At 37.9% G+C, this 13878-nt stretch overlaps 2 protein-coding genes across 3 annotated transcripts; both read left to right on the forward strand.

Moving 5' to 3' along the window:
- Positions 1–322: 322 nt before the first annotated feature.
- Positions 323–3354, forward strand: LOC103706116 (putative peroxidase 26). Its single transcript, XM_008790122.6, has 4 exons — positions 323–597; positions 704–883; positions 1763–1922; positions 2769–3354. The coding sequence occupies exons 1-4, from the start codon at positions 337–339 to the stop codon at positions 3206–3208; spliced, it is 1041 nt and encodes a 346-aa protein (XP_008788344.4). The 5' UTR covers positions 323–336; the 3' UTR covers positions 3209–3354.
- Positions 3355–4833: 1479 nt separating this feature from the next.
- LOC103706117 (protein NLP2) lies at positions 4834–12662 on the forward strand. 2 transcript variants are annotated; one of them, XM_008790123.6, is made up of 5 exons: positions 4834–6360; positions 6913–6954; positions 8497–9231; positions 10520–10643; positions 11335–12662. In XM_008790123.6, exons 1-5 carry the CDS (start codon positions 5476–5478, stop codon positions 12306–12308), a joined length of 2760 nt encoding a protein of 919 aa, XP_008788345.5. In that variant the 5' UTR covers positions 4834–5475; the 3' UTR covers positions 12309–12662. The 2 variants fall into 2 exon arrangements, with proteins under 2 accessions (XP_008788345.5, XP_038970251.3); XM_039114323.3 differs by lacking the exon at positions 6913–6954 and having other exon boundaries at positions 4899–6360.
- The last annotated feature ends 1216 nt before the right edge of the window (positions 12663–13878 follow it).

The following is a 13878-nucleotide window of genomic DNA, read 5'->3' on the forward strand; positions in this document are numbered from 1 at the left end:
TGAAACGCTGTTGGGGATCGCTTCTTCCTCCCCACCGCCTGCGCCGCTTCGCAAGGGCCATCGACGTACCGGCACCGCCGCCTCCACCCTGCTTCCTTCGAGTATAAGCTTCATAACATCACAAATAGATTAACTACAGTCACTCTTCCTTCCAAACTATTAGCTATTAGTGCCCAATTCACTCATAAATACTTAACACCCTCCTAGGATCCATACAAGCTAGTCTAGGATCCTTCAAAGCATTTAAAATGACCCATTTCCGAGGCATATGCAGCCACAGATCTCTCCCTCTCTTTTCTCTATAAAAGAGAGTAGTTCTTTAGAAATAACTTATAGATGAAGAAAAGGATGAGGTGCAAAGGGGAGTGGTTACTAGTGTTCCTTGTGCTGCACTCGTTGGCCACGACGCAGTTGCATGTAGCTGAAGGTGCTACAAAGCTGCCCTTAAATGGGCTGGTGCTCCATTACTACAAGAAGCATACCAACTGCACCTATGCAGAGGAGTTCATCAAGCACTTGGTGAAGAAGGCATGGGAGTTCGACAGGTCCATCACCCCCGCCCTTCTTCGCCTCGCCTACACCGATTGCTTCGTGACGGTATTTGTTCAAACACCCAGAGTAATTAATGGAAGAAGGCTTGCGTACTCTTATATATAGATGCATGATTTACTCTATAATTTTCTTTCAATGCTTCGTGCTGTAGGGTTGCGATGCTTCGATTCTTTTGGATGGGAAGAGCTCAGAGAAGGCGGCACCTCAGAATTCAGGGTTAAGGGGGTTTGATGTTATTGACAGGATCAAGAGAGTTTTGGAAGCTCGGTGCCCAGGGACGGTCTCCTGTGCTGATATCATACACCTTGCTGCTAAAGATGCAGTAGCCCTGGTAATTAATAATATATATGGCTGAAAAAGATACTATTGAAGAAGAAAATTGCTAGAAAAATCATATAGTTCTAATAGAAAAAACATCGAAGGTTGAATCCAAGATGCTTTATGGACATTTGTTTACTACATGTATTCCCATCATGCAATATTTTAGAGATAGCTCCGTTGCCGGCGACGACTATTTATATATATTCTCGTTTCATTATATATAGTTCAGTGATTAAAGAAACCGGATGATATTAGTGTCTTAAAAAATTGAAGATTTTTATTAAACCAATGACATGAACATGATGACACATATAACAAAAGAATGACAGGGCACTTACAAATGCAATTATATGAAATCAGTGAGGTATACAAATGCAAATTTGTATGCCCTATATTGCTTAAAAAATTTAAAAAATATAAGAATTCTAGTTGCTTGCCTCTAAGCACTTGCTCCGATGGTATCACCTTTTGCTACTTAGACAAGAGGTCGAGGGTTCTGGTTGGAGTCGGCTCTCAAGGGATAGATGGACAACTTTATAGTAGAAGATGGAGATTAGCTCCTTCATAAGTTTCTCACCCTGCAGCTGAGTGGTTTACAATAACTACTGGTGGTCTTCAAGCTTTAATTAGTTTAAGCTTTTACTTACCAAAAAAAATTACTTTTTTTAAAGTTTATTAAATCGTTGTAATCTGAAGCAAGGATCTTATGTCAGATCATCAAGTTCTGCCGATTTCAGCCTATCACTGAGTGAGTTTGGGAGAAATAAATTAGTAACCAATCAAACTAATAATTGGTTGGAGACATGAATATATCTTAATAAGTTGCACCACCCTTTTAAATGACCTTTTATATTGACATGATCTTATGACAATGGTGTTGTGCTTGAAGGCTGGTGCACCTAAGTACCCAGTATTTACAGGGAGACGCGACGGCATGCAATCCACCGCCAAATCGGTAGACCTACCATCTCCTTCCATTTCATGGGATCAAGCCCTTGCCTACTTCCAGTCTCGAGGTCTGGACGTGCTTGACCTTGGAACTCTTTTAGGTAATTTACATATATGATCTACAACATCTTTCTCTTCCTATACTTTCATAAGTTCTACTCATCTACTGTACCTGAAAGCAACCTTAACAACAGCAAAAAAAAAAAAATCAGCTTATCTTGAAATGTTCACTGCATGCAGTTTCTGATCTTGTTAAGGGGTCAAGGCCATTTTACTTATACAAATTAGCCCTAGTTAGTTGTTCAAAAATAAGCTTATTTGCATGTAGATAATCTTTGGATGCTAATGACATGGCTTCTTTGGATAACTAACCTAACTTGTATATTGCCATTTCTCAACCTTACTTGTATATATATAGGGCTGCAAATGGGTCGGGTCGGCCCGATCCGCGTAACACCCGACCCGACTCGAATTTTGAGACCCGCGGGATCGGGTCGGGTTCTAAATTTGGATCCATTTTATTTTTCAGGTCGGGTCAGAGCCACCCAATCTCGACCCGGACTCAACCCATTTTTTTTGCTTGATGTTATTTACTATTATATAGTAAAACTTTGAATATAAAAATACATAAATCCGGATCCGGACCCGGACTTGATCCGACCTGAATGATCCGTCGGGTCAAAATTTGTAGGCATGGACCCAACCCGATCCGATTTTCAACCGAATCGGATCTGGGTCCAAAATTAGGATCCGAACAAAAAAATCGGGTCGGATCGGGATCACTCAGAACCCGACCCGATTACCCGACCTATTTGCAGCCCTACTTGTATATATTACTTGATTAATTTAGTAGGTAAAAAAGCTTGCATACTACCATACATAAAACTCTTTATCTCTCTAGTGAGAACTTCATTTATAGTTTGCATACCTTTTAACATCATGCGTAGGTGCCCACACCATGGGGGTGACCCACTGCCATTACATCCATGATCGGATTCATAAGTTCAACCACACCGGAAAACCTGACCCGAGCATGGCTCCATCTCTCGCCCGCCGGCTGAGGCAGAAATGCCAGCCGAAATGCTACGACGGGCGCCGAGACCCGACCGTCTTCCTCAATCCCACATCTGGCAAGAACTACACCTTTGAGAACTCCTACTACAAACGAGTACTGAGGAAGTTGGGTGTGCTTGGAATAGACCAGCAGTTCATCTTCTCCGAGGATGGACTACGGATAGCTAAGCAGTTTGCTGATAATTTTGAAGATTTCAGGCGTTATTTTGCTTTTACAATGAGCCGAATGGGGAGCATAGGAGTGCTGACAGGCAACCGAGGTGAGATTCGGCATCACTGTCGTTACACAAATGCAGAGTATCCAAAAATTTGAAGTGAGGAATCACATCTTGACCATTTTAGTTGAAGTTCATCTTGTTTCCTTTGGCAGCTTGGAGCTCTTCTTATTTCTAGACTGAGTGGTGTACTTAACTAGATCATCACCTATTCAAATAATGAAGGATTGTCTTTTTTGATCCATTAACAGCAGCTCCTTTTCCTATCTTATGAGGCAATGCAATATTTATAAGCATTTATATGAATTGCAGTAATAACAGAAGTCATACTTTCATAGAATAAAAGCTACAAAGCTTAAAGCTTGCATCCTTAATTGCCCAATCGATCATCATAGCATAATTCAAAGCGTTCGCATCACGTATGAACATGCATACATCCATATGCACGCAGGTTAAAAAAAAAATAACAAGAAGCTAATTGGTTAAAAACACTGGGATTCTCTCCAGTTTGGTGTCGAACTTGAGAGCTCTAGTTGCCACTCACCATCCATCGATGGATGGTGAAATATTCGGAGCATGGCAGAGACAATCCTGGATGCATATCTCATGGATTCCATTCAATCACCAATTTTTCAACGATCCACAGATAGCTGGTCACTGGCCACTGGAAATCTCCAGTTCAATCCCAAATGGGATGGGTTTCGAACTCATTATTTGCATCTCGATATTTCAGTAGGAGCCTGCAAATGAAGCAAGAAGAACTGGTTTAATTAATCAATGTTAGATCATGCAATCCAGAAGCAAGAAAATTTCAACGTACTCATCTGGTTTGCGGAAAAATAAGAGGAAAAAGCGTGGTCATGGAGAAAACGAAGAAAAGCCTCTTATTTGGTAGGAGTTTTTAAAGAATAGAAATAAAAAAATAGCAATCCCATGGGAATAAGATTTCTAAATTTTATTAAAAAAAATTCTAAAGGGGGAGATGGAAAAGCTACTTTTCCACCGGTTGGAAATTTTGATAAATTTTTTTGTTGTCAAAACTATCCTTAAGCCGTCAAAATCTATGAATAAGATCTTTTCTCTATTAAGGATATAATAGATATTTCACAAATTCTTTTTCAGAAATCAACATTGTAGAAAAATATTCTGATAATTTTTTTTTTCACGAACCAAATAATTTCTAAATATTTTATATCTTTTTGAGGCACGTACACATGTATGTCACAAATAAAATGCCCTCCTAATTAGATGTGAGTGGAAATAAAGTGCACCTCCTAATTAATGGGAAAATGTATAAACTATACACGTTAAGTAAATTAATTTTTGCAACAACAATCAAAAAAAATTATTTTTCTTTAAAATGGCTATTTTTCTATCACCAATCCAATTTGTCAAAATTATTTTTTAGATATTATAGTTCTAGAAATTAGAAAAGTATTCCGACAAGATTTTTTTTTTTCACAAACCAAATAATTTTTAAACTTTTTAAATCTTTCTAAGACATATACACGTGTATGTCACAGATACAGTGCAATTAGATGTGGGTGGAAATAGATTGCCCCTTTTAATTTTTGAAAATAATTTATAAACCATACATGTTAAATAAATTAATTTTTACAACAACAATCAAAAAAAAAAAAAAAAAGTAAAGGAAGGCTTTTCTGTAATTTATGCTACGTTGCGGACAAAACAAATAAAACAAGCCGCCCGGTTGCCGCCTCCCGCCCTCCCTGTCCCTGCGTCGTTTACAACAGCCACAAAAACAAGAGACGCAGCAAAGAAGTAAACGCCCCCTCTGTTCATAAATTTTCAAATAGATAAGAGCTTGGAAGTAGAGGAAGCGGACGCCACTTGGAGACGAAGGCTTCGAGGAGGTCCAGCTCTCGTCCAAGGCGTTCAAACAAAATCTCCGGAATCCTCCTCCTCTTCCTCCTCGCCCTGGTTCCTCGAGTTCCGCGCCGTGTCCTCCAAATCCTCGAGGCGCGGAGGACGGATCTCAACGTGGGATTTTGGGAATATCGCTCTGGATTCGAGAGACTGGATCTATCTGGTGAACGGGGATTCTAGATTTCCGATTTATTTATTTCTAGGATCGGTTTTAAAGCTATGAGCCTTTCTTTTGGTCCTGGAATTAGAGGAGTCCGTGACAAGTTGGGCCTTTCGTTCATCTTTTTCTGAGATTTCCAATTAGATAGGGAAAGTTTCTTGGTCGTTAAATCTCAGAATTGTATGAAAGTTTGGATCTTTGGCTAGAATTCATCACTTCTTGAAGAGATTCCAGTAAAAGGTCTGGTTTTTACGGTTGGCGGGAGGTATGGAATATCCCCTGTGACCTAGAGGAAAACGAGTTATTGTCTGAGCTCAAATGGATGGGTTTTCTCCGTTCCTCGAAGGGAATCGGAGCCCGATGTTGGAGGACCGATTTAGCTATCCGACGTGGATGGCCATCGATTCTTTCACTGAACTCTGGAGTCCATCGATTGCTGGCCAGGTTCTCTCGCCATTTAACTATTCAGTATCTTGGCTGAAGCCTGGTAGTGAGACTCTGCTGTCCTCGCCAAATTCACAAGCACCAAGTGGGGATTCCGTTCCTGGGATTTGTGACGATTCGAGAAATTCGGCCGGTGTAGATTATTGCTTTAGAGATGATTCAGCACCACAAAATTCTGGCCTGCAAGCTGGATTTTTGTTGAATTCTCTCCAGATGGATGTCTCGCGAAGAAATGGGCTTCCTTTTAATGTCTCTGATGCTGATGAGGGCACCAGTGTTGTACCCAAATCCATGATGGGAGTTAGTCTTTCTGAGAGATTGCTTATGGCACTGTCTTTGTTCAAGGAATCCTCAGGTGCAGGGATACTTGCCCAGGTCTGGATGCCTGTGAATCAGGGAGATGAGTATATATTAAGCACATATGAGCAGCCCTATCTTCTTGACCAGACTCTTGCAGGGTACCGAGAAGTTTCGAGGGCATATACTTTTTCTGCGAAAGAGGCACCAGGGTCCATCACTGGGCTTCCTGGCCGTGTATTTGTCTCTGGAATGCCGGAATGGACCTCAAACGCCGTCCATTATCATCGGCAAGAGTACTTGCGGGTCGACCATGCACGCCATTATGATGTCCGTGGAATACTTGCGGTGCCAATTTTTGATCTCAATGAACATTCATGTTGTGGAGTCCTTGAGCTTGTAACGGTGAAGGAGAAATCTGATTTTGATTCTGAGATGGATAGCATTTTCCAAGCTTTGCAGGTCAGTATTGGTTCACATTATTTTATGTCGAGTACTCGTTTATGCTTATATATCATTTCAATGTATTATTATCTTCTGCAAATAACATTCTCATAAGAATTGTGTTGTGCTTGTAGTTTTCCGTATCATAATGATCTGAATACTCTTTGGATGATTCTCTTCCATTGCATATAGAATTTCACCTCTCCCAAGTTTGATTGGTAGTGCGTAGATGGAAATGAAGTCATGTTCATGGTTTTGCTGAACTGCATACATCAAAAGTTACTCGTAATTGTCGATTAAGAATGGGCTGCCTGTTCATTCCATTTGTCCGCAATTGCTTCTCATCATAAATATAGCCACTGCCTGCATGCATATGCATGGACATCTTTGTCTGCCGATATATTTATTTACATGTTCCTAGTCACACAAGCATGCAGAACAAATACATGAAGATTCTTGTTTGTGATTGATATGACAATTATAGGTTTAGTGCCAATAAATACATAAAGTTTCTGCTATTTTGGAATAGTTATGTCGTATCTAAAAGTTCTGCTCCCTGTAAATTTGCAGGCTGTGAGTTTAAGGAGTGTCAAAGTATCCGCTCAAAAGCAGGTGCTTATGGACATTATTTCTTGTGTCTGTTAATTTTGTGTTGGCAGAGTTGTTTTTTTCCCCCTCCAGTAAAAACTTTGGCCCTGTTTGGGGGAGCTTTTGGAGGGCCAGAAAGCACTTTCTGGCCCTCCAAAAGTACTTTTAGATGAAAAACTGTGTTTGGTAAATTTTTCAAAAAGCTGTTTCAGCTTTTGCGGGAAGCTGAAAACAGCTTTTGGGAGGAAGCTCCAATTTGGAGCTTTTAGGAGGAAGCTGTTTCAGCTTTTTCGGAAAGCTGTATTTTTGACAAAAATGTCCATATTAAAATAACATAATTACATAGTTTATCCCTGTATAAACCTAAAAATCTGCTGGAGCCAAGAACCCAAGCCGTCAGACTCCCTTTCGTAAGAAAATGTATTTTTCTTTTCAATTTTTGTATGCATCTCTTGAACCACATTTTAGAAGAAAAAAATTTTATTCCTTTTCCATACCTTTCAAAATCAATCTATTGTTTTTTTTTTTTTATCATCAACCTCGCGGCCCACGCTGAGGTCCTCCTCGAGCGTGGACCACACAGAAGAGCCCCTGGACCGCGGAAAATTATTTTATGGAAAATTATGGGAAATTATTTTATACTAATAATTATAATATTTTACACCTTTATTTTTGTATTATACTATAAATATAATATCATATTATATTATATCATAATACATTAATATGTTATGTTAAATAATTTAATATTATGTTATATTATGAAAAATTAATTTATACTAACAATTATAATATTTTATACCTTTATTTTTGTATTATACTATAAATATAATATCATATCATATTATATCATAATACATTAATATGTTATGTTAAATAATTTAATATTATGTTATATTATGAAAAATTAATTTATACTAATAATTATAATATTTTATACCTTTATTATTGTATTATACTATAAATATTATATTATATTACATTACATTATAATACATTAATATGTTATTTTAAATAATTTAATATTATGTTATATTATGGAAAATTAATTTATAATAATAATTATAATATTTTATACTTTTATTATTGTATTATACTATAAATATAATATATATTACATTATATCATAATACATTAAAATGTTATGTTAAATAATTTAATATTATGTTATATTACCAAATATTAATTTACTCTAATAATTATATTACTATTATGCTATATTAACATAATATTATTTTATATTACAATAATATTATACTATATCGTATATTTATGTATTAATTTTTGTTATGTTTTATTATGTTCTGTTGTATAATACTATGCAATGTCCTTTATGGTAATTTTGTCATATAAAAGTACTTTCTCAGCTTATTTACCAAACACAAAACAAAGTACCACAGCACTTTACAAATGTAGTTACCAAACAGCAAACAGCTTTTTATAACAGCTCTACTTCAGACAGCTCTACTTCCAACAGCTCTACTGCCAACAGCTCCCCCAAACAGGGCCTTTTATCTATTGGTTATAACACTGTTTCTTTGCATATTACATGATTTAAAACTGCAGAGTCTTAAAATGGGCCAGAAGTCTGCATTCACAGAGATATTGGATGTCTTGAGAGCCATATGTCATGCACACATGTTACCTTTGGCACTTACATGGATTCCCTTGAGCAACAATGATGAAGGTATGGATGAATGTACGAGAGATGTTGCAGAGGCTAACTCTATTTCAGGCAGGAAAATCATGCTCTGCATCCAGGAGTCGGCCTGCTATGTCAGTGATCAACAAATGCAGGGTTTTCTACATGCATGTTCTGAACACCACCTTCAAAATGGGCAGGGCATTGCTGGAAAAGCAATTCAATCAACTCATGCTATCTTCTCTCCAGACGTAAAAAGTTGTGACGTACACCAGTACCCGCTCGCACATCATGCTCGCAAGTTTGGCCTGCATGCTGCTGTTGCAATCAGGTTAAGGAGCACCCATACAGGAAACGATGATTACATACTAGAGTTCTTTCTTCCTATCCACTGTAAAGGGAGTGCAGAGCAGCAGCTCCTGTTGAACAACATGTCAACTACATTGCAGAGAATCTGCAGAAGCTTGAGAACAGTTTCGGATACTAAGGTGGTCAGAACTGATGTCACCAAGGAGGGACCAGGAACAAGACAAACTATACCTATCTCAGCAGAACACTCCCAAAGCTTGCGCGATGATGCTGAACTTAACTTGACTGAGTTATCTTCCAAATTTCAAAATATGGAAACCGGTAAACAAGGAGATGCTCGTCGGGGTCAGGTGCTGATCTTAGTCACACACTCATTATACTCATTATTTGAAGTCATGCATACTGTAGAATCCTGGAAACAAAAACTAAACTTTTCATCTTTGGCTATATGAGTCATCATTGCCCAACATTTTGAAACTGTTCGTCTTTATAATATGTGCCTTGCCACAAGCACATGGAGAGGTCCTCATACCAGTAAAAAGCAGAAAAAAGACTTGGAGGGTTTTAGAATTCATGCAAAGTTTTGCAAAATAATTGTGAATATTCATGACACAGAACTGCTACAAAGTGGAGAGGAGTTATATTGTTACCAGGGAACATTTAAGAGAAGAAATGAAGAATATTGATTAAATTGAAGGTTTGCTGCGATGGTTCTAGCTACTTACAGCTATAAACTGTAGCCCTTGCATCAATAACTACTCTTTCTGTTCCCTATCATAGTAAGAAATAGGAAGATTTTTTTTGAGGTGCAATGGAGGAAGTGAAAAAACACTTCCACCAAAAATTATTAAGTATAGGAAGATAACCTGAAGGAGGATATGGTTTGTTTTAGTTACTGTACTGACAGAACAAGTGAACATATAACTAATTAGCAGGCTTGAATATACTAGATCTTTATTAATGGTGCTGAGATGCAGGTTTCTAAATACTTCCTGTATGAAAATTCATCATGATTATCATATAGGTTCTATAGCTTGGGATATATAATGATCAGAGTAGCTGCAAACTTACACAGTTACGCCTACAAAATATTTACCAAATTGCTACTTCAGGTTGTTTAAATTTTGTGAATTATATTCTTTATATGATACTATAGATTGTAAACGATATAACGTCTAGAGGAAGAATAGAAGCATCTTAAACTCTCGCAACCTTTTCGAGTATAAGGAACATGACTGAGCTCCAGATTTTCCAAATTTTATGATATGTCAGTATCCATTTATATGTACCATACAGCAGAAGGTCCATAAACTGCTGCTGAATATGATAGAACATTAATTATCATATGTTGCGAAAGTTGGAGAAATTTAGGTTGCATGATGAATGATATTAACTTTCTAGTCGCATGCTTGTGATGCTGAATTTGGTTATTTAAGTTATTGGTCTCCGTTGCTGTCATGAATTTGGTTGTAGTTGCAACCTTGAGAGAGGAAGCATGCATCTTTACATTGGTCATTTCTTTTGTAGTATTCAGGTAGTCATTTCATTGTGAATTAGATTTTATAAGTTTAGTAGTGGAGCTTTTGGAAAATAACAACTGTTAATGTGCTCATAAACTTATCTACTTGTATACTGCAGACGAAGCCTGGCTCACCTAGACACCCAAAGAAGAAACGCAGTACAGTGGAAAAGAATATTAGTTTAAGTGTTCTACAGCAGTACTATTCTGAAACTCTTAAGAAAGCTGCAAAGAGGATTGGTGGTGAGCTTTTCTTTTCATCTCTTCTATCTTGTTGGTACTTAAGGATGGGATGCATTCTTCTGTTTACTGGCTTTGCTTATGGTGTAATATCCTACCTTGACCACGACAAGGATCATGTGGTCCTCAGAATAGAACTAAAAACTTTCAAATTAGCTAAGCTAATGTACTATTATTATTATAATAGACTTCACCAATTAGAAGGCCTTTAAATTTTGCATGATGATGTTACCTATCATATGGCTTTAACTATATCATACAGATAAAGATCAAGTTGGCCTGCTTTCTTAAGATACAATGGCAGAATGATGATGTTATGGAGGATGTGGTAGAATTAGGAGAGATGGAGTTAGAGATGAGTCAGTTAAATGAAATTTAGGAGCGGCACTGAAAGACCTGAGATGGTTGGGATGTGTCCAGACCAGATGTGGCCTTGGTAAGAGGAGGGAGACTCGTATATGGATTAAAGAATCAGAGAAAAGAAACATTGGGGACCCAAAGATGATTAGATATTAGCGAAGTATTCTAGAAAAATTTCATCTTAAGATGTAACCAACAAAAAGGGAAAAATTGCTAAGTACTGAACCTCGGGCTAATTTCAATTGATGTGATAAGACTCTTTGATTTGTATTCATTTTAGTTAACTCATTAAATACTGACTGGCTGATATATCTTGAATATGCCATATCTGCAGTTTGCCCAACTACACTGAAAAAAATTTGCAGGCGGAATGGGATTTTAAGATGGCCATCTCGCGACATAAGGAAGCTCAGCCATTCTATGAGGACGTTCCAGAGCATGATAGACTCTGTACCAGGAGTTGCGGGGATATTAAAATATGATAATGCTACTGGAAAACATTTTACAGTAGTCTCATCTCCTGAAAAACAAGCTGCAATAGCCTCAGAACCATCACGCCAGGGTTTACCAGATCAGTTTGTTGGAAACTTGGAAGAAGAGACTTGTTTGGTTGGCAGAAACCAGATTAGCAATTCAGGCCAACCACAACTTCATCACCATGAAGCAAATATAGCCTGTGTTCCACCTTTCGGCATTGGTGACAAAAGTAAGGTTACTTCTTCTGGAGGGCCATCCAGCCTTGCTAAAGAGAAATGCTGCCATGATGCTTCTAGCAAGGGTGGCTTGAGTTCAGAGAGCCTTAAATGCAGCATCAGATCAAAAAGCTCATGCCCCATGGCAGCACTGGAAGAAATGCATACCGAAATGGATGCTAGTGAAAGGATCATAGAACGCAGTCGTCCTTCTTATTCCAGCATGACAGACTCATCCAGCGGCAGCGCCTCAAGTCGCCCCAGTATTAAAAGAAGCTTAAAGAACAATATGTTTGCCGCTGACTTTGGGTCTGCAATCCATGTAAAGGCTACTTATAAGGAGGAAACTGTAAGGTTCAAATTCTCCTTGTCCATGGGTTTCCATGAGTTGATTGAGGTAATTGGGAAGAGATTTAAATTGCACAGTGGGACGTTTCGGCTCAGGTATTGGGATGATGAGGAAGAGTGGGTCATATTGGCCAATGAATCTGATTTGCAGGAGTGTGTCGAGGTGCTGCAGTATATGGAATCCCAACGTCTGAGGCTTCTTGTTCAAGATTTTCCCTGTGCAACCGGCAGCTCAGCCAGCAGTAACAGCCTGCTTATGAGGCCATAAAACCCCAAAGATGTGACAACATGATCAAGGATTTCACTCCACCAGCCAAAAGGGCTCAAACTGGAATACTGCAACTACTTGTGGTTCCCTAACAATCGGTTGGCAGCCGGAATAGTAATCTTCTTACCATGCCCTGAGGAGCCTTTAAATTTGGCCTTTTTTACTTTTGATTCTTATGGTTGAACACATCTCTATGAGTTTAGGCTCTATTGCTTTAAAGAGCTTGCATGACTGGGCACTATATGATGAGTAGCATACTTCATGTGTCTTGCTAATAGAGTAGTTGTTCAGTGTCAGAAATGGTTCCTTGAGAATTTGAAATAAATTACTCAGTTGCTACAATGCTTTTAAGAAGCTGAGGAAGGCAGTGTACCTTTTTTTTTTTTTTTTTTTGGCTTAAATCAGGTGCTTCATACAGTACGTGTGTGAATACATCCAATAAGATCAAAATAGTGTACCATTTTTTCTCTGATCTATAGCAAGCATATGGATGAAGGTGTTCATAGGCCTAAACTGTGGCCTACATTATGATCTCATGAGGATTATCTAAGCAGCGTTCTGGATCCAGTTCTTGAATGATGGCAAGGAAACTTGATTAGAAATGTGATTGATTATATTATAATAATTAGTTAAGCAAAAGATAATAAAAGTATAATATAGAAAAAAAGATACGATATTTTTTGAACTTGACTTTGATTACTCTGCTTTTGCTTGGACTTCTGCTTATGCTGACGTGGCTTGGGGAAATCATTGGGGGTAACGGAGTGGAACCCAAATAAAATTGAAATCTAGGCGTCTGAAGCTCAGATCGGGTCTATCGTTGACTTGGACTTTTGATTTAGTCAAGCTTTTGGTTCCATCCGCTGTTTCCGGATTCGGAATAATCGAGCGCTGAACCGGGCGGGATCCGTCCGGCTTGCGGATGGGTAAGTTGGTCGTACCACGAAAAGATCGGTTTGACATTCAAAGCACGAAAAGATCGGTTTGACATTCAAAGCTGCCGTGCAAGGCAAAACAAGAAGTCAAAGCTTCTGCCATGCCATGAAGAGCCCTATCCTTCTGATTTATCTCATCTTACCCACCATCATGCAACCACCTTTCTTGACTTTGGTCCAACTAACTCAAAGTATCAGGCAGGGTGGCAACCGCTCAGTTGGATGCAAATTTATTAAATAGATCAAAAATTTAGTTTTAAATTCTATCTATTTATTAAATAAGCAATCCAATCCAATTTTTATAACTCATTTATTAAATGGATCAAGCCAGATGGTTAAATAAGTTAAGTAAAGTTTAAACAAATTAAATGAATTCAAATGGATTAAGAATTAATTAAATAGGACAGAAATAGTTTAAGCAATTTTAAATAGGTTAAACCGATCTTAAATGAATTAAATGGATTGGGTCATGATCCGACCAATTACTAAACGAGAATAACAATCTTAATACTAAATGCATATTATTATGCATATCCTGTAATTAATACCTTTTTATTGTGACAAAATAAGCATTCAAGCCCACTAATAGCTTGGATAGTAGTCTTTTCACTTTCGTGTAGTTGATTTTATCTATT

This window comes from Phoenix dactylifera, chromosome 2 (genome assembly GCF_051530095.1).
Source record: "Phoenix dactylifera cultivar Ajwa chromosome 2, Ajwa_hap1_PhDact_Kaust_v1.1, whole genome shotgun sequence".
NCBI lineage: Eukaryota > Viridiplantae > Streptophyta > Magnoliopsida > Arecales > Arecaceae > Phoenix > Phoenix dactylifera.

Coding starts and splice junctions, on each gene's coding strand:
- LOC103706117 (XM_008790123.6), top strand. CDS start 5,476: ATGGATGGGTTTTCTCCGTTCCTCGAAGGGAATCGGAGCCCGATGTTG. Junction 6,361..6,912: donor GCATTTTCCAAGCTTTGCAG/GTCAGTATTGGT, acceptor GTAAATTTGCAG/GCTGTGAGTTTAAGGAGTGT. Junction 9,232..10,519: donor GAGATGCTCGTCGGGGTCAG/GTGCTGATCTTA, acceptor TGTATACTGCAG/ACGAAGCCTGGCTCACCTAG.
- LOC103706116 (XM_008790122.6), top strand. CDS start 337: ATGAAGAAAAGGATGAGGTGCAAAGGGGAGTGGTTACTAGTGTTCCTT. Junction 884..1,762: donor CTAAAGATGCAGTAGCCCTG/GTAATTAATAAT, acceptor TTGTGCTTGAAG/GCTGGTGCACCTAAGTACCC. Junction 1,923..2,768: donor TGACCTTGGAACTCTTTTAG/GTAATTTACATA, acceptor CATCATGCGTAG/GTGCCCACACCATGGGGGTG.